The 20,447-nt window shown below is 57.1% G+C and overlaps 1 protein-coding gene across 1 annotated transcript in view; it reads left to right on the forward strand.

The window, feature by feature from the left end:
• Nucleotides 1-20,447, forward strand: part of CACNA1I (calcium voltage-gated channel subunit alpha1 I) — a 102,638-nt gene that overhangs the window by 35,190 nt on the left and 47,001 nt on the right. The window contains 2 exon segments of the mRNA XM_032594039.1: nucleotides 3,393-3,490; nucleotides 16,337-16,496. Coding sequence (XP_032449930.1) covers nucleotides 3,393-3,490; nucleotides 16,337-16,496 — 258 coding nt within the window.

A 20,447-nucleotide genomic window follows, 5' to 3' on the forward strand; every position in this document is an offset into this window, starting at 1 on the left:
GAATCTCAGAGAAATGTTTAGGCAACTGGATTTCCCGGAAGGATCCACCGTACCAAGATCTCTCCTGCTGCCAAGGACTCAGTAACTCGTCACCTTTCCCCTTTCGACTTGACTGCCAGGAAGCTCAGAGCTACGATCCTAACACTAAATTCTCTAAGAAATTTCTCATGGGAGCTTTTCAGTGGAGACCCTGAGGGCTGCAAGTTGAGGTCTCCGGGGAGTTTTTGCAGTAGGCTGCAGAAAGTGTGATGTGTTCCCACACTGAAGGCCTGGAGGGTCAGGTCGGGTCAGGGGCGAAGGGGAGGGGCTGGGCCTGCCAGGCAGTGGCTGCTTCAGTCCACCTCAGAGATGGGCGTGAGTCTCATCAGCTTCCCATCAGCGGGTTGGCATCGGAGAGGTGCTCAGACCCTAAAGCTTCTGACTCTGGGTAATCGTGGGCCTTGGAAACACTCAGTTACATCCTGCGCCTCGCTCGCAACCCAGGGGCCAGTCCCCTCCTTGTTTTAGAGAAACGTAAAGGGGAGGCGAACCTGATTTCTCACCATGGGGTTTATTCATCTGTATCTGTAGATATTTCCCATCCTCGCCCTGGCCTGTCGCCTGTCCCCTGTCCCCTGTCGGGGGTGGGGGGTGGGGGCAGGCCACGGTGGGCCTGCCTCACTTAATTAAGAGTCAGTAGTTCCAGTCTGTGGAGCATAGGTTCTGCCTGGGGGGACACGGAACCAGGGCAGCGGGGCAAGGTGTGGAATCCTGGTCCAGGGGAGGGTGAGGCAGGGTGCGGTGGGATCCAAGTAAAGGGGGGCTCGAACGGGTTAACGCAGGTGAGGAACGAGAACTGCCTGGCAAGCGGTAGGCCCTCAAAAACCATGTGTTTTCTTTGTCTAGCCACCCCTCTATGAGGCATGTATTTATTTTTATTGCGAGACTTCATGGGGATGGGGACAAATCCTGGGCTGTCACCTGCCAGAGCTCAGCAGGTGTGCCCTGGGGCTCCCAAAACAAAGGATCCCGAGGGGGCTCAATCTGGCAGAGGCTGGGATCCCCCACCCCAGCACACCCCAGCAAAGCATAAACTGAGCTCTGGGGGTCTCGCTCTCCCCAGGGCCTGGTGCTGCCCCCCTTGGCAGGATGGAGGGAGCCAGGGCGGAAGGAAGAGGGCAGGTGGTGGTGGGGCACGGGGCGGGGGGGGGGGGGCTGGCTGGAGCTGGGCGGGGGGGGGGGCTCTCCTAGGCCTGGGGTGTGAGGGTCCGTGTGCGCCCGTGCCAGTGTGAGCGCCTGTTTGTGTGCTGTGTGTGCCGCCCCCACGGTGCCTCCGTCACACGCGTCTCCCTGGCTGCCTGGAGAGCTCTTTCTACAAAATATGAAAATGACAGTTGGCTCACCCACGCACGGAACCCTCTTGCAGCTCCGCTCCCTCGGCCTCCTTCTCACATCACCCTCTCTCCTCACCCGCTGCCCCTGGGCCACCCTCAACCTGCAGCTCCCTCTCTGCCAGGCTGTCGCTCCTGGCACCCCTCTTTCCTCTCCCTCCCCCTCCTCCTCCTCCCCCCTCCTCCTCCCACTTCTGCCTCTTCCCCTCCCCCTCCTCCCCTCCTCCACCTCCTCCTCCCTTCCTTGGGGACCCCAGGTCGTCTCCAGTTCTAGTTCTCTGTCACTTTTTTGTCACACCCCCTCTCCAAAACTGGGCTCCAGCGGGAGTGTGTGTGGATCAGGGTGTCCGAGGAGTGTGTGTGTGTGTGTGTGTGTGCGCGCGCCGACGGTTGTGTGCAGGTGTGTGTGGCTCTGCGTGAGAGAGAGCCAGCATGGGAGCCAGAGCCTGTGCCCCAGAAAGCTGGGGGATGGATGGAGGCATTTCAGGCAAAGAAGCTTTCACTCAATTATTCTTCAAGCAGCGGGAGGGGGCGGCGGCTCCACAACAATTGGACAGGTTTGCACGGTGTGTAGGAAAAGCCTTCATTTCCTGCTGACGGCGGTGACAGGTGGAGCGGCCGCAGTGCTGGAGCCCCGGGGTGGATGATGGGGGGGAGGGGGGACGGGGAGGAAGGGTCTGGTGAGCCGGACACCCAGGGTCAGGCCGAGGCCGTAGGCCCCAGGAGCCTGTCTTTCAGTGGAGAAAAGTGGGGGCAGGTAGCAACTGAGCGGGTAGGATCCGGTGGAAGCCAGGAGACCACAGAGGGGACCTCAGATATCTGCCTTCTGTGGAGATCTGGGAAGACTTCCTGGAGGAGGCCGACTGTCTCTAAGGAGCTTCAGGGCTGGTCGAGTGTAGAGAGGGAGGGCGGGGCCGTCTGATGAGGTCCTGAAGGAGAGAACTCAGGCAGTGGCCAGGGCCCTAGTGTCATCCTTGCTGCCTTTGAGTCTCTCCCTGGCGCGAGTGGGTACTCCTGAGGGTTGGGGCCAGGTCTTGGGAGTCACTTGTGTCTGTAGTGCCTAGACTGGCTTGGTTCATCGTGGACTCGGGTGTGGAAAAACTTCCAGGACTCCAGGGGCATCTGCCCGGAACCTTGAAGCGTGAGTAAGGTTTCGGTGGACAGAGAGGTGAGAGGTAGCATTCCAGGCAGAAGGGACAATGGGTGCCAAGGCCTGGACTGGGGCACGCAGTGAGCCTTGAAGCTGGAGCCTGGGTGCCTTGCGGGGATCATGCCCAGGAGAGAGTGAACTTTCCCTGCAAGCAAAGTACAGCGTGCCTGTCACATCGCAGGAGATGTGGCCTGTGACACCTGGCCTGGTGTGAGCCCGCAGTTGGGCTCAGAGGCCAGGAGAACAGAGAGGGAGGGGGGCAGGTGTGGCCTGAGCCTGGCTGGAGCCTCTGCCCAGATGCTGGGTGACGTGGGACATGTGACGTCACCTCTCTCCAGCTCCTCCCCTCATCTGTAAATCTGGGCATCTGACCCAGGGTTGCTGGGGGCCTGGGGGCCAGGGGAGATATAAAGCAAGATATAAGCTCTAGGCCTCTGCCCATAGTGCGGGTTTCCGGTCACCACCTGGGGTCAGCTGGGGGTCTCCCAGCTCCTTGGTTCTCCTCTGCTGACCTTCCTTGTTTCAGATTAGAGGCTGCTGGGAAAGCAGGGGCAAGAGGCACCTGGCACAGGGCTGGGCCCTCAGTGGGGACCCAAGTTCTCTGCTCTTCCATTCACTCCGCCCTCCACCGCATCCACGGCACCGCCAGGACAGTCGGAGGCAGAGACAGCCGGTTCCACTTAGGAGGAGACAGTCCAGGCCACACAGCTGACTGGGGCGTAGCCAGGATTCTGAGCCCTTTCCTTATGTCTCCCTTCCAGGCAGCTGTGGGCACGGGTGGGTGTGCATGGGTGGCTAGATGGCCGTGGAATAGTCCATGGCCCTGAGTGTCCCTCCTGCTCCATCCCTCACTCTCCCCCCTTTCTCTGCAGGATGGTCGAGTACTCTCTGGACCTCCAGAACATCAACCTGTCGGCCATCCGCACCGTGCGTGTCCTGAGGCCCCTCAAAGCCATCAACCGTGTGCCCAGTGAGTTGGTCCCCCCTCCCCGCTCCCCGCCAGCCACTTCTGCGCTAAGAAAAGACTCACCTGCACCTTCCGGTGCCTGTGCTGGGTACAGGGGTCCTTCAGCGACTGGACAGATGTGGGTCCTCCTCCCACCAGGCTCATGGGCCGGTATTTGGGCCTGAAGATGCTGGAGAGTGGTCCTGACACCTCTGAGGCCCAAAAGAACTCAGATGGCAGCATTCTGGGGAGTCTGGCTTTTTAGGGACAAGGTTCCTTATGGGGGGGGGGTGGCTATCAAGGTGGACACATGTGTGAAAAGAAGCTGCTTAGTTTGAGAGTATCGGGCAGCATTTCAGTGGGGAGGGGATCCCAGCTCGTGCTGATTTAGAACTCAAGCTCCATCACCCCCCACCGCGTGTCTGCCGACCCACGCGAGGACCCAGCCCTCCGTCCATCTGTCCGCCTGCCTAGTGCCGGAAGGTTATGTTATAACAACAAGCCCCGACATCTGCCCAGATTCATAGTTTTCAAAGCTTTTCATCTCCATGATTTCTCTTGAGCCTTATAATCTCTCTGTGAGGGAGGCGGGCCATTCACAGGAAAACAGAGATAAAGAGACCAAGACTTGGAGACACGAGGTAACTTGCTCAAGAGGCCTCCTGACTCCCTGAACTGTGTTCTTTCCACTACCCTGAGTTAGGAATAGGATGGGGGATGGGGAAGGAGAGGGGGAGGGGAGTACCTGGCCTGCATGGGGTTTCAGCCGTCAGGGAAGGACAGGGAGTTTTATGAGACCTGCCTACCTCCTGGGTGGTATTTGACATACGGATGCCTAACTCAGAGCCTCCCAACTCACCGTGTAAGGCTCAGAGTGGCTTGCATGGTGTCACCGCAATTCAGTGGCAGGACAGGGTTCTGCATGGAGTTCTGTCCGTCCTGAGCCCAACTCTTTCCTTGGCTCTATCCAAACGCTTGCTTCTCTTCCTTGTCTGAGCCTCAGTTTCCCCATCTGCAGAAGAGGGCAGGGCCCCTAGCACATCTTCTTCCTCCACGGTCAGAGTCATCCTTACTCCCCCAATTCTCAACCCTGGGGCCTTGGGGCTTTGTCACCTGTCCTATCCAGCCAACCTCTCCCCAGACAGGCTGGGGCTGGCCTGATTGTCGGCAGGCCTGGTAGCGCAGGGGAGGCCATGCTCCAGGGTATTTGTGGAGCAAGGTGGCCAGGAGGGTGGCCAGACTATGGCTTTGTTCTGAGACGGGCAGGCCGGCTCCGGTTGGGCAAAGTCCGAAGGGGGCCTGGGGGCTCTTGGCGTCTCAAGGTCGCACATACAGGGTCATCTCCCCACACATATGTTGACCTGCTGGGAAATCCCAGGGGGCCCTGAGGGCTACCACAAAGGTCCTGAGGGAGGGGTTGGGAGGCAGGGGTGGGGGTAGGGGTGAGTGATGAGAACCAAAGCTATCGGCGACGGGGGAGGAGCGGTTCAGTGGTACCACGTCGGTCGCTTCCCCTTGCCCTGGGAGACTCTTGGGGGCAGGGGGGGGACATCCAGCGAGGTCACCCTAAGCGCCAGCTTCTCTCAACCCCTTCCACCCCCACCAATCCTGCGAGGCTCCTAGTTCAAAACCATCTTTAGCCCATTTAGCAGATGAGGAAAATGAGGTCCAGAGAGGGCCGTGACCAGTCCAAGGTCACACGGCAGGGAACTTGGAGCCCGAGTTTCTAACGGGCACACCTTCTGCAGCGTGTGTTCCTCTCCCTCATGTCCCACCCCCTTCTCTGAGGAAACTGGCCACAAGGCGGACTTCATTCACGGGGCGCCCGCAGCGACCCCTGGTATGTTCGAGTCGCTCGGTAGATATGAATGAAGTGGACACACTGGGCGAGGGTGGGATCTGACGGCCCGGACATTTGAGAAGAGAAGGTTTACGAGAGGAGGGGACAGGATGCGGGTCTCCAAGGGGGAGTTTCTGTACATCCGGGTGTGCGTGCACGTGGGTATGAGGGTCTCTGTGACCACAGGCGACCACGTGTGTGTGCGCACGTGAGGTGGGTGGCGCCTGTGTCTCTCCCGGGGCCCTCTTCCTCCCTCTCTCACTGCCCCGAGTGAGGAGCTCATTAGGCGGCTCCTGGCTGTGGAGGTCACTTCCAGGTCCCCAGCACCAGCCTGCCTGGTTCTCTGGAGAAGGACGGCGATGGGCCCCTTGCTCCCGGAGACTTGCTCCCAGTTTTGGAGGCTGCGTGGCCTGGAGCACCCAGAGAGGAGTTCGGCCTCTTCCCGTGGGGCCTCCTGCCCGCTAACAGACGAGACTGGGAGGCCCCGGGCCCCGTCGATGGGGAATGTGTTTCCTGCTCAGAGCTGACTGCGCCTCGCAGCTGGCAAAGAATGGCTCAGACCCCGGCGTGGGGGAGCGTTGGGGGCACAGACCCTCTGGGATCCAAACCGTACTCGATGCGTCCGTCCCCTCCCCCCACTTAGAAACCACCCTGCGCTCCCCTGGGAAAGAGACCTTAAGATGAATTCACACTGATGAGGAATTTAATTAACAGGAGCCTCAGGCTGTTAGAGCGGGGTTGGGTGGTTCATCCCTTCCTTTACAGGAGGGACAGCTTTGCCCTCTGCCCCGAGTCGCCAGCGAACGGGTGGCATGGGGAGGGTGGCACAGGTTCTTACAAGTGCCTTCTAGAGAGATTCGGTTGCTTGCCTCCTTTTTCTCTAGATGTTGCCCTGAAACATTCCAAGTCCTCCTGTTTGTCTTTAGAGTTTCTTCGGCCCCCGGGGGCGCCCTCTTTTCAACCATGGCCTGTGGCTTTCAGCTTGGCCACTAGGTGGCAGCCCAGGGAGTTGGCGCTAGTGAAATTATGGGCTATTAATTGCAAAACCGTGGAGAGCGGGGTGGCTACTTGCAATTTAAAAAGGACAGCAACGGCTGCAAAAGCCTCCACATGATCCGCCAGGAGGACTTAGTTGGGTTGTCAGGGAATGCAAGTGCTGGTTGTTGGCTCTGCCGGGAGCCTGCTGTGTGACCTGGGAAGTCCCCCCGTGTCTCTGGACCTCAGTTTCTCTACTCTTGCACAAAGCAAGAGGAGGGACTGGATTAATGTGTAGTTCTTGACTTTGCCCAGGACGGATGGGGCACCTGGGAGTCATGGTGCTCTTTACAAACCTTGTGAAATAGGTCCCTCCACCTGGCCCCACAGGTCTGGGTCCAGGCCACTGCTCTGCCTTTGATGGATAAAGGGAAGCGGGGCATGGAGGAGAAGGTTGGGGAGGGGGGGAGGGAGGGAGGGAGAGAGGAAAGCACCAGATTGCGAGTCAGGAGGCTGGGTTCTGGTTCCTTGCTGTGGCCTTCATAAATCACTATCCTTTTCTGGGCCTTGGCAAGATGGGGCTGGATCATCTCTAAAAGTGTGCCATCCGGGCAATCAGGCAACTCCAGGCCTCACTCTGGGCCTCACTCCTCACTCGGCCTGCACACCCCTTAGGCCTGCACACCCCTTAAGCATGTTGTGGTGCCTCCCAAAGCCCATTGGCCACGCCATGCCATTTAAATATGAAAAGTGCCTTTTTTTCTCCAGTAAGAAACCAGCCTAGTCACTGCTAGGCCCTGAGCCCACTGAGTCTGAGTTGCTGGCCCACATCTAGAGTCGACCAGCCTGCGCCTCAGCCCTGGCTGTGGAGAGGGGTGCGAGGGAGGCCAGGAGGCTTGTGGGAAGCTGCTGGGGACACTGAGCCTGGCCTGGGCCACGGCCCACCCTCAGAGCTCACCCAGCTCACAGTCCCGGGTTCAGCAATAACCCACCCCTGTGCAGGGGCCTCTGGGCTGGGCCTGGGGTGGCGGTGATGCAGAGAGGCAGGAAATGTGCTCCCAGGGCAGGACCCACAGACAGGGAGGCAAGGCTGGCAGAGCTATGGGGGGGAGGCCACCGACAGGTCCCAGCTGGGGGACCAGGAGCTGAAGTTCTGCTCCACACCCGCAGGCCCAGGTTCTAGCCCCAGGCCTTCCACTTGCCCATTGTGGGGCCTTGGGCCCCCATGCTCCTCTCCAGGCCTCCATTTTCCAACAGTAAGATGGGGTTAATAATACCAATTTCTATACGGTTTTGTAAGAATGAAATGTCATCATGTGTGTAAAGAGCTTAGCATAGAACTTTGGGTGCAGTAAGTGGTCAGTAGGCGTTACTCTTGTGAGAAGGTACTAGAACACTGAGGACAGGGCGGGGGCATCAGGGCATCTTTGCGGAGGCTGATTTGGGGAGATGGTCACCAAGCACACAGAGGGTTGGAGAGGGCATTTTTGGCAGACCGACCTGCACGTGCAAAAGGTGGAAATGTTGGGTGGGCAGGGGGCCGCGTGTCAGGGGAAGGCGGGAGGGGAGCTTTCCACATCTTCTAGGGGTTTACTAATAATGATAAATGGCTGAAATGGGCAAGTTCGCCACGGTGCTTTGCCTGGCTCTATCATCTTGTTTTGTAACAGCTCTAGGATGTTGGTGCCATTACGATGCCCACTTACAGATGTGGAAACCGAGGCAGAGAGTGATTGAGTAAAGTGCCCAAGGCCACATAGCCGTGGGGGAAGGGGGGGGTCTGAGGTCGGACTTGAACCTGTGTTCTCACGACCCCAGAGCTTTTTGCTCCTTTCTACAGCCTTCTCCTCCCTGTGACTTGTAGCATCCCAGACAGCCACACCATCTGCAGGGCATCAGGAAAGTCCCTGCCCACATCCAGGGTCAAAGCAGAAGTGATGCCCTCGGGGCCCTTTCTGAACACCTTCCACTGTCAAGAGCACAGAGCTCTTGTGGCACTGGGCTCTGTGCGACCTGATGGGGACAAGTCTAGGCAGGCAGGGGTGCAGAGCGGTTCGTACAGAACATTCCTGCCAGTCTTCAAAGCTTGGTCCTGCATTAATTAGCTTCGGGACCTGGGGAAAGGTTCCTCTCTTGCTCCGGTCCCCTGTCTGCACGATGAGGATGCACGTAGCACCTCCACGTGAGTTAGTCTGCACCCCAGGAGTACAGCAGGTGCCCAGTGGACCGGCCCATCCCAGCTTCTCGCACCGAGGGAGGAGGGTCCCAGTGTTGGGGCTACAGATCACAGCATCCACAGCAGTTAGACTAGGGTTTGCATCTGGGATCTTGGAGCAGTGGCTCCGCCTCTCAGGCCTCAGTTTCCCCACCCATAAAATGGGGTCCCAGCCCTCCCTTGCTAGACCAGGACAGCAAAATGTCCGCACAACACTGGCTCCTGGTAAAGTACCCGTGCCGTATACTGATTGCGTGGGATCCTGGTGGGATTAATCTTGCTGAGAGTCATAGAGAATCTTAGACTCGTCAAGCCTCAGAATCCTAGACTCTTGGTTTCAGAGATCCTCAGAGCCCCAGTTTCAGAATGAGAGGCGTTCGAATGATCTGGTCTTACAGGCATGTTTTCAATTGCCTGTCAGGCCGAGGGGCCCTGAATTCATGGCTGGCACCGTGCCCCTCACCCCAGGCCTGCTCTGGCCCTTTCCGCCCAGGTTCATGCCCGGCTGGGCTGTGGTTAGGCCAGCCATTCTGAGCATGGGTGAAGGAGGCCCCAGGATTTCTTCTTGGATTCTGCCTTGCGGGGCATCTGTCGGAAAGGAAGCTGGGAGACTCACTTTGAGACAGAGTTTGCATGAAAATCTGGGCAGTTCGCTTGAAGTGTGTGTTTCCTTGGGTCTTGGGGGCAGCTGGAGGAGGCTTCCACCCCAGGCCACACCTTGGACTTCAGGGCTGTCTGTCCTTGGTGCCCACAGGGGCTCCCAAGCCACCCTGCAGAGAAAGGCCTGGCAGCCCCCAGGGGGAAGGTAGGGAGGGGAGGAGTGGGGAGAGAGGAGGGGAGATGGGTGCAGGGCCTGATTTCCCCAGGGCTGCTGCCTTCTTGGAAGAGAGGGAGGTAGGTGGGAAAACACGTGGCCAGAACACCTAGTGAGACCCTGACTTGGGAACAGGAAGAGACTGCCAGGTGTGTGAATGGGTAAATGCTAGGGGGGTGGGGGCAGGGTGAGAGCTGTTCTGCCCCTCCCCTGCAATCAAGTTCAAGTTCTACTCTACAAATCAGGAGGGAGCAATTCCTGCACAGGATACCAGGTCAAGGGAGTGGCCTACTATGTATTCATTCATTCATTCATTCATTCATCCAAAGTAGCATTCACTAAGGGGCCATGGAGAGTAGACACAGCCCATTCTCTGCAGGCAGATACCCTAGCCGGGACCTATGGGCCAGTGGGTCACATGCTGTAATGGAGGCAGCAGGGACTGAGGGGAAGGATCACTAATATTTACTTTGAGGAGGTTTTATGGAGGAGAGGGGAACAGGACATTTGAAGAATGAGTGGGAGTTCTTTGGGCCACGGTGGGTTCCGGGACCTTCTGTGGGACAGGGGCCAGGGCCACCTTGGGGCGTGAGCACGGGGATAGAGGGTTAGGGGCGCACGCTCCTTGGCTGGCATCTGTTCCCAACTCAGGAGGGGGCACCGAGGCCCCTCATCAGCCCCCAGGCCCCTCCTCCGTTGGACTGGGGCCAGCAGCTGTGTCCTCAGCAGCACGGCCGTATGCTGCCCGGCTGGGCCTCCCTGGCACCCACTGTGCCCCTGATTAGTTGGCCTTGGCAATGGCAGGAACAGCAGACGGCCTCTCCTGTTGGCTCAGCACCCTCCCCTGACCTAGCCAGGCCTCCGAGAGGGGGGCGCCCCTGGGCCAGCCACAGCCTCGGCCCCCTTTGCCCTCAGCCTGGCACCCTTTCTCCTGGCTGCGGGCTGCACCCCTGGTGGAGGCCGGCGCAGATCTGGTTCTTTCTACTTGAGCTGGTCTGGCAGAGTGGCTACACTAATCTGGCCTGACAGCTCTTGTCTGCAGACAGCACCCCGGACCTCCAGGGGAGATGCGTCTCAGGAAGCCCGCCCCCCACCTCCTTCCAGGTCCCCCGCTGCCGCCCCCTCTTGGCTGGCTGCTGCCCAGCTTCTCCTGAGCAGAGGGTCTGGTCTAGGGGTGTCCGGTGAAAAGGGGTGCAAAGGTTGAGCAGCTGCCATCAGTTTGCCCACCGTCCGTCTCCCTCTAGCTCCCAACTTTATTTATTTAGTTATTTAGTTATTTATTTATTTTTGAGACAGAGAGAGACAGAGCATGAACGGGGGAGGGGCAGAGAGAGAGGGAGACACAGAATCTGAAACAGGCTCCAGGCTCTGAGCGGTCAGCACAGAGCCCGACGCGGGGCTCGAACTCACGGACCGTGAGATCGTGACCCGAGCCGAAGTCGGACGCTTAACCGACTGAGCCACCCGGGCGCCCCATCCAGCTCCCAACTTTAAATGCCATCCAGAGACTCTCTGTACCCTGATGCACCCACATGATACTTCTAGGCTACATTCCTCTCCCCTGAACCCCAGGCCCCACGAGCCTATGAGATGGCTTCACATGGACGTGTACCAGGCGCTCCAAACTCCACGTATCCAAAAGGAGGCCTGTCCCCCGCGACGGCTGCTCTGTGGCTCTGTCCTCAGGCTGCAGACCTTGGAGATGCCCTGCCTCCTCTCTTCCTCCAACCCCTGCCAACATCCCATCAATCGCTCGACCTTCAAAATAGCTCCAGAGTTTAGCCACGTCCCCTACCTCCGCTGTCATCGTCATCTGGACCCAGCCAGATGTGGATTATCAGAGGGGCAGGTGAGCGATGGCCTGGCGAGGCCGGGCGGGATGGGAACAGATGGACGGGAGGCTCAGTGCCCCCGAGAGTCACGCAGGAAGCCTGGCAGGGAGGGCACGAGCAGGGCCACAGCTCTCTTGCCCCTCCCCCTGCCCCCACCCAGCGCTCCCCATTTCTGTTCCAGGGGAGGGCAGGGCTGTCCTCAGGAGGCGGCAGCCATATGGCCACCGAGCCCACAGGCCTGGCCCCCCTGCCAGGTGCTGCTGTGTGTGCACAGGCCGGGGGTCACATGTGGGTGATTATACACCGTCCTGCAGGCTGTCTGCTTATGGGTCGCCTTCTCCCACCCCGGCCGGCCATAGTCCACCTGCCCCCGCAGCTGGGGTGATCTTTCAAACCCTCCTCAGCTACGTCTGTCTTCTGCGCGTGACGCTCAGTGGAACAGGGGCCGGAGTTCTCACACCGGTGGGGTAGTCCCTTTTCTGCCACCTCTCATTCGCTTCCCTCCGGCCATGCTGGCCTCCTGGGTGGGTGTTCCTTGATTCATCCCCACCTCTGGGTCTTTGCCCTGGCTGTTCCACCTGCCTAGAGAGCTCTTCCCAGAGGGGCACGCAGCTGACTCCCTTACCTCCTGTGAGTCTGTGCCCTGGATCGTCTTGCGAGCGAGGCCTTTCGGGCCCCCAGGTTATACCTGTCCTACCCCTGGCCCAGCCTGGCGCCCCCCGTCCCTTTCCGCTCCTCCACTTGCTGTTTTCGTAACACCATCCAACAAATGAGGAGATGTACTTATTTATTTAGTATGTGTGTGGTTTTGTCTCTCCCTACCCGTATCTAGAATGTCCACCTCCTGGGAGCAGGGGACTTGGTCCATTTATTCATTTGTTTGTTTTAACCGATGCACCCCTAGAACCTAGAACAGCGCCTGGCACGTAGTAGGTCCTCACTAAATATTGGTCGAATGGATCCATCCACCCATCCGTCACTCCTTCGTGGCCATCCTCGGGGGCCACTCTGCCAGGCCCCGGGCTAGATCGGAGGATGCGGAACACCCCTTCTGGGCCTCCTGCTTAGGATGCGGTCAGTTTGGGCAGAGCCATGAACTGACGAAGGCCGACAGCGTAATAAGTGCTGCGATGGAGGGAGGGCAGGGCAGTGGGCAGCTCACTGCAGGGCTACCAGCCCAGCCCAGGGGCCAGAAAAGAGGACCACTCAGCTGAGGTCTAAGAAAGGAGGGGAGATGGCCTTGTGAGTGTGTGTGAGGGCTTTCCGGGGGGCTGGAAGGGGGTCAGCCTGGCCAGGTCACACCGGCATGGGGTGCTGCTGTCCTGGGGAGTGGACCTAGCATTGCACCCCCCCCCCACACAGGGTAATAGTAATAGGAATCCTGGAGGTGGTGATGGGGGAGGGTGCTGTCGGTGGGGGCAGCGTGTGTGTGAGGGTGAAGAGTAGGGATGCTGGGGGCGTCTGCCAGTCCGGCTGGAGCCGCAGGGTTAGATGTGGGGTGGTGGGCAGAGGGAGGTGCGGCTGGGGAGACAGGCTGGGGCCTGTGCGTAGGGGCTTGGGGATGGGCTAAGAATTTGTACCTTCCCCACGGGGGTGGAAGGACTGCTGGCAGCTTCTGGCTCTGGGGGCTCCTCCTCTGAGGTCCTGTCCCAGCCTCGAGAGGCTGACCGGATGGGAACCACTGTCTTCTGTAGATGAGGCCACTGGGGCCCCGCGGGCGCAAGGCCGGCCTCAGGGCTGCCCCATCAGGAGAGGCACCCAGGCGTCCCGTCCTGGGCTGGTGCTCTGGGCACTCACCAAAGCACTGGATGTCCTGGGGACTCTGGGGTCCTCTTTCCCCTCTCGCCTGGGGAAGCAGGGCCTTCAGCCACACTCATGGGGTTGCCAGGGAGTCTGGTCCTGGCCTCTACCCCAGGCTGAAGGCCCGAGACATCACACTAAGAAAGCAAAACCAGATAAGTTCATCTTGAGCGATGGTGAGTGAACACCTGGGGGAACTGGAGGCAGGAAGGCTTCACTGGTGTGGGGTGGAAATCAGAGACCGTCTGGAGGAGGAGGGCTGGGCTGGGGATAGGCTTCGACTTGAGTGGGAAGGATGGTCTGAGGCAGACATCTCTGTCTTTGCCTTTCTTGGTCTTTCTCTCCATCTCTGTCCTCTGTCTCCATTTCTTTCTCTGCCTCTCCTCTCTGCCTCCACCTCCTGAGCCCAGTGCCGGGGGAACTGAGGGCAGAGAGGAACCATCCGACGACGCGCCTCAGCTAATTACTTGACTGCAGGCATAAAAGGAGGATTAGCTGGGGTCTCGCGGGGTCCTCCCTGACTCCCTAATCCTGTGGCCCCTTTTCCCTGGCACGGAAAGATGGATTCGTTCTGAGTCCCTAATTAGCTAATTATGCCTTGGCTCAGTGGCCCTGGGACTCCCTGGGCCCAAGGGAGGGCTGTGGAGTGAGCTGGGGCCTGGCTTGGCAGAGGGAGGAGGGGAAGGGGGACGGACGGGCTGCCATTCAGGGAAGCCAGCCAGGCAGGTTTTCAGAATTTCAATATCCTGGAGAACAAGGGAAATGTAATTAATCGAGCAACAAAGGCTGGGGGATGGGGGGGCAGCCATGGAACAGTCAGGCTGGGGTGGCTCAGAGCCACCTGCTCCCTCAAGGCCTTTCTGACCCAACCCCTTCTCACATGGCTGGTTGCGTCCTGCCGCTGTCCCATCCTCTAGGACGGCCCTGTCCAAGGGCTCGGCCTGCTTAGAATCTGCTCATGGCCTTCCCTGACCAGTCCCCTAGCCCAGGGCCCCTCGCTCCTTAGATCCCGCTTTGCGGCCACCCCCAAGCATGGCCTCGATGCGCTCTCTGAACGGTCATGCCTTTGTGCGTGTGCCACAAGCTCCTGTCATCCTGCAGGGCCCAGCTCAAGTCAGTCCCTCCAGGAAGGTGCCCGGATTTGGATGGATCGCAAGGGTGCTTGGTCTATTTCCTTGTTTCCCTTCCCAACGCTCCCTGGGCTATCCCTATTGAGGGTGAGGGTGGGGGTGGGGTATTTAGCCCTCAGTCACCCTGGCCTGCTCTCAACTGGAGGCAGCAGCCTGCCAGGGAGACCCACTGCCTTCTCCGGGAGGAGGCTGACCTAGTTTTGTGGGGAGGGAGGACGGGGCAGGCATTAATTATTGATTGGAAATCACTCCACACAGAGCTCGTGATGCAAATCCGAAATAACTACCCTCGTTAACAACCACCTTAGCATCACCCCTGGAATAAATAAAAATCTGAATAGGGCCACTGTTCTCTTTGTCACCGTCTTTTCATCCTCCCTTCTCCAATCTTCCATTCTTTCCTCATGACTCATCACGCATTCAACAAATGTTGGCTGAGGCTTTGTTCTGGGCTAGGAACTGCTGGGTTCTGAGAATGCTGACTGGACACAGGTCCTGCTCCCAGGAGCTTACAGCCCAATGGAAGAGGAAGGGGTAAACAAATGATAATACACTAGCGCTAGAAGGCTACGTAGTGAATGGGGCCTCCAAGATTGTGCGGTATGCAACTTGCACAACTGTGCAAGTCACCCTAGGTCAGAGGTGCTGAGATTGCCCAGAGCAGAAGAGAGAGGGATGGACTCTACCTGGGATGGAATGTGAAAGGGTAGGGGAAGTCTTTACAGAGGGAAAATAGAGCTTCAGCTGGGCTGTGGTGGTTGAATAGGGATTCACCAGGCATAAGAGAGATGGAAGAGTGTTCCAGAAAGCATGAGTAAAAGCATGGAGGTGTGAAATCCCATAATATGTTTAGGGAACTTCAAATAATTTGGTACTGCTAACCATAGGATGCAAATTGGTGAGAGGGTGTGTGTGTGTGTGTCTGTGTGTGTGTGTGTGTGTGAGAGAGAGAGAGAGAGAGAGATCTGAAGCTAGAGAGGTAGGTAGAGTCAGATCTCACAGGAGCTTGGAAGGTATGTACTCAAGAGTGATCCATCACTCCTGACCCTCTTTGGGACCACAGACACTGGTGTGGATCTTCTCCCAAGAAAAATTCATGGTATTGTACCTGCACATTTTACAGCAATTTCATAAGGTTCACCTCCTGCAGTCCTTCCAGGCTGTTGTCAAGAATTGTCCCTGTTGTGTCCTGGGCTCTGTTTTTCCTGGGCTGGCTTCAATTGTAGGCGGGTGCTGCCCTGCTGAGGCAAGATGGGCCCAGCAGCTCCCGCCTTAAGTCTGCCCAGCTCGCAACCTCTGCACAAAGAGAGCATTTCCCTCTGTAGTTCCAGCTGAAGTCTCAGGGTTGACCCTCATTGGTCCTGCTGGAGTCACATGCCTATTCTGGACCAATCACTGGGGCTAGAGGAACAGGATGTGCTGATTGGTCAGGCCCATGTCATGTGATCTCCACGGCAGCCCAGGCAAACCATGGGGACTAGAGTGGGGGAGTGGGGATGTTTTCTTAGGGCTGGGAAAGGTGGCTGGGCCAAACCAGGGAGGTGACCCATCTGCCTGGGGTTTGTGCTTCTGTGGATTCTGCATTGACTGGGGTGTCCAGAGCTCCATTCGTGGAGTCAAGGGGACAGACGGAGGGGTGGAGGGTGCCAGGGGTTGGGACCGAGCCTGTGGAAAGGGAGAGGGCATGTGGATGGGTCAGCCCAGGGCAGGAGGGGCCGAAGGGTAGGATAGGGAAGTAGATGTGAAGGGTGGTAAGAGTGGGATGGGGCTGGAAGTGGAGTGCGTTCCCCCATTTGCTCTGTGGGGTGGGAGCGTCAGGAGAGTTGGGTGCGGCTCTTGAGCTGGGGAACCTTTGCAGGGTGGCTGCTGTCTTCTTGGGCCCCTTTGCTGAGGACCTTCTCTTCTAAGAGGGGAAGGGACTGGCTCAAGGTCTCTGAAGGACATCACATTTTTGCATTACCCAGAAGAGAGTTTGGCACATAAACAGTGTCCCGTAAACACCTGCTTTTTCATCCGGAATCTGGTGAAAGAGTGGTGGGGCCCAGAGCCATTTCTGCGGCCTCTGGGCAGAGGGGCAGACATCAAGGAGAAGGTCTGCTTAATGGCCCCTGAGCAGGCTGGGAGCCCCAAGGAGCCCCTGCCCGCGTGTCCCCACCTCTCCTCTCCGTGCCCTTGTCTCTGTTTCTCTAACCCTGCTCTCTCTCTGTCCTCCTGGGACTTCTGCTCCCAAGGCTGACAGTCTCTCTACCCTCCCCCACTCACAGGTATGCGGATCCTGGTGAACCTGCTCCTGGACACGCTGCCCATGCTGGGGAATGTCCTCCTGCTCTGCTTCTTCGTCTTCTTCATCTTCGGCATCATCGGCGTGCAGCTCTGGGCGGGCCTGCTGCGTAACCGCTGCTTCCTGGAGGAGAACTTCACCATGTGAGTGCCGCCCCCACCACCCGGGTGGCTGCCAGCCAGCCAGCTTTGCCGGGGGCGGCAGGGGTGCTGGATGTTTTAGGACGGGGAGGGTCTCCCCGTGGAGCACCTGGTCCCAACCCTTACTCCCAGGAGCGGAGAGAAGCCAAGGAATGTGCTCAGGTGCGCTGGTGGTGGGTCTCCCGTGAGTGGCTGGACACTAAAAGGAGCACAAAAGGCCACTGAGCTCTCAAAATGGGTATCACAGGGTCCCGGGCTCAAATAGGCCCTCAGGTGCGAATTCAGCTCCTAGTGACTCTTACTTCATACACAGTTTTAACTTACTCGGTAATTGGGAACGGGGCCAGCAGAGTGGAAGCGGCCAACTGGGGGCTCGAACAGGAGGGAAAAGGACAGCCGAGACCCAAGCAGATGTGATGCCAACAGGGAATAAGAAGGCAGAAACCCTCAAAGGCAGACACCGAACCTGGCCCAATTCCAGCACAGACATCTCTCTTGGTGACTCCCAGTCATCCAGGAAAGGTCAACTCACAGTCGGCCCGTTTGCCTCGATAAGCGGGTGGGTGGGCTCCCCACCCCAGAGAGGTGATTGTCAAAAGCCATCTCAACAGAAGTCCAGCTCTGGCTCTTGGAGGAGTCGGGTTGAGTTGCCTGGGAGAGTTGACATCTGTGGAATTTCCGCGGTGAGGGAGGAGCGGCGTTTTTGGGCGTGCGTACCCGCATGGATGCGTCTGGACGGGAGGATGCTGACACGTTGCTGCGCCTCGGCGGGCTCCTGCCCTGTGCCAGGCCCCGGGGGGACCGAACCAGCCTCTCGCTCGAGAGCAGCACTCGAGTGTCAGCTCTTGCCAAGCCCGTGCTTAGTGCTCAGGACACAACAGAAGGCAGAGTTCCTGCCCTTGGGGAACTGGTCACAGGTGCCTCCACCGAGGGGCTCTCGTGGACGGAGGACGACTGCGGGAGGCTTGGGACGCCCTCCAGGGTGGGCTCAGCTTTCTCTCACATGTCCTGTCAATTGTGGAGAGGAAGCTAACCCCGAGAGCCGGGGTGAGGACGGGGGAGGGGACCGGTTCACCCTCCCAGTGCCCCCATTGCCGCGGGGACCAGAGAAGGGGCACCCTTGTGGGAAGGATCCCGTGGGCACGTGGGGGCCTACTCTTGTGTCAGTCACTTGGAAGAGGTGGGCCCCACAGCAGCGGGAAGCGGGGGGCACCCACTTCTCCCGGGCTGGTCCTCAAAGATGGAGGTGTGTGGGTATGAGCTCTCAGCTTTGGGGGTTCAGGACAGTTCCAGACCCCTCTGTCCCACACGGGTCTTTCCCTAGGTCATTCCGTGGCCTCCTCCTCATCGTCCCGCCTCAGCCCCAAGGTCACCACCTGCTGGAGGCCTTCCCTCACCACCCCCTTACTCCCAGACACTCTGTTGCATTAGCCTGCTCGATTTCCTCCTGAAATTACACTGGTGAGTTCATTCACTTGGTTGTTGGGTGTCTCTAGACTGGTGTATTTACCTGGTTAACAATGATGAGGTGCTCCAGCGCAACAGGTGTGACCGAGGTAATGCTGAAATCTGACCCCTTGTGGAGACTGGGAGGCAGAGGCCAAGAGAGGGGTATCTTGCTCCAGGGCAAGGTTGGCAACATCAGAGCCGGTGTGAGAACCCAGGTTCCCCTGCCTGCAGCGCCTGCCTCCGGTGAGGGTGCTCAGAGCACCCCTTCAGTCTCATGAGCCCTTGGGGAGACCCCACACGGTCTGTTTGAGGGTTCTGGGGCACAGAGTCAGGACAGTACTGCCCAGCTAGGAAGTGGCGGGGCCCGGCATCTGAACCCAGGACTGATGTCCTCTGCAAGGCGTCTGGTCCCTTCTCCCGGGTTCCGTCTGAAGTGTTAGCTACACACACGGCCGTTCGCGTCCCAGACAGACTTTAAATATGCGAATTGCTTTGACAATGTGTCTTGAGGGCGTTTTACACCAGGGTTTCTTATTCCACGGATAAAAGGCAGTTCATCTAGCCAGCCCCTGTTGATGGACGTTGCGTGGTTTCCAAGTTTTTGTTCTTCCGTACGGGGCTGCAGGACGCATCCTGTACACGTGTGATCCTTATATACACGTGGGATCAATGGCTAGACTCATCATCGCCGGTCAAAATGTATGCGTATATACACACACACACACACACACATATATTTTAAAGTTTATTTATTTATTTTGAGAGAGAGGTTGTGTGTGTGCAAGTGCCCGCATGAGCGGGGGAAGGACAGAGAGAGAGAGGGAGGGAGGGTGAGAGGATCCCCAGCACGCTCCGTGTTGCCAGCCCAGAGCCCAGCTTGAGGCTTGATCCCATGAACCATGAGATCACGACCCAAGCCTAAACCAAGAGTCGGACGCTTAACTGAGAGCCTCCCAGGCACCCCAAAGTGTATGTATATTTTTATGCTTGTTTCTTAAAGATACAAATTGCGTTTAGCGGTGGACACAACGAAAGTGTAGAGCTTAATGATGTTTTACGTGGGTTCACACCAGTGTAAAGCTACCCAGAGAAACTTAGGGGGCCTAGGGAGGCTCCCTCCTGCCCCTTGCCGGTTCCTGTCCCCCTCACCCCAAAGCGGCCACTATTCTGACCTCTATCGCCGTAGATTTGTTTTGCCTGTTCTTGAGGTTTCTCTAAATGCAGTCATACAGGATGCTACCTTTTGTGTCTGCGTCTTTGGCTCAGTGTAATGTGTCTTTGCAATTCACCCACGTTCTTGTGGGTTTTATTTCTTTTTCATTGCTGTGGGTATATATTGAGCAAATATACGACTACTTATTTTTTTTTTTTTTTTCATTCTACTGTTGACTTGGGTTGTTCCTTTTTTTTTTTTTTTTTTTTTCTTTTTTTTTTCTTTTTTGGCTCTTATGACTCATGCGTATTCTCATACATATCTTTGGTGGACATAGCCATCCTTTCTTTTGGGTAAATACCCAGGAGTGGAATTGTTAAGGGTGCACGTACGTTTAGCTTTAGTAGATTTTGTCAAATGGCTTTCCAAGATGGTTGCGTTCAATGTCTGCTAGCAAAGTCTGAGAGCTCCGGTGGCCCGGCATCCTCAGCGACATTTGGTAACGTCAGTCCTTTTCACTGTCACTCTTCCAGGGAGAGTGCAGTGGTACCTTATTGTGGTTTTAATTTGTTTTGCCCTGATGACTAGTGACGGTTGGCACTTTTCACGTGTATCCTCTTATGAAGTGTCTCTTACAGTCTTTCGCTGTTTTTAGATTGGGTGGTCTTTCTTTTTATTATAAATTTGCAGTGGTTCTTTGTATTCTCGATTTGAGTCCTTTGGTGGATAGATATGTTGAGTCCTTTGGTGGATAGATAGATATGTCTCTTAATGGTGCTGTTGGACGATGAAGCCCTTAGTTGTAATGAAGTCCAGATTACCAGTCGTTTTTACAGTATTGCTTTTTGTGTCCAGTTTAATCTTTTCTTAACCCAAGGTGATGAAAATATCCTCCAGTGTTTTCTTTTAGAAGCTTTCCTGTTTTATCTTTCACATTTGGGTCTGTATTCCGTCTCTTAGTGTGGTATGTACAGATTCCCTTTTTGTACAGATATTCAGTTGTCCCAGCAGCATTGGTTGAGAAGTCCACCCTTTTTCCACTGAATTGCAGGGGTGCCTTTATTACTGCCAGGTGGCCATTTGTATTTGGGTTGGATGTGTACGTGTTCATTGTTGGCGGATGCCGCTAAATTGCCCCCCAAAAAGTTTATATCAATTTACACTCCCACCAACAGTGTATGCGCATGTGTGTTTGTGCTCACTCTTTTCCGCACTCAGTACCATCGGCCTGAAATATTTGCCATTTGGATGGGTGTAAAATGATCTCAGTGTTAGTTTTGTTTGCATTTTCCTGTTATCAGTCAAGTGAGCGTCTCTTCCTGTATATTGATACGTTGGCTTCCTCCCACCCC

This window comes from Lynx canadensis, chromosome B4 (assembly GCF_007474595.2).
Source record: "Lynx canadensis isolate LIC74 chromosome B4, mLynCan4.pri.v2, whole genome shotgun sequence".
In the NCBI taxonomy this organism is placed as follows: domain Eukaryota; kingdom Metazoa; phylum Chordata; class Mammalia; order Carnivora; family Felidae; genus Lynx; species Lynx canadensis.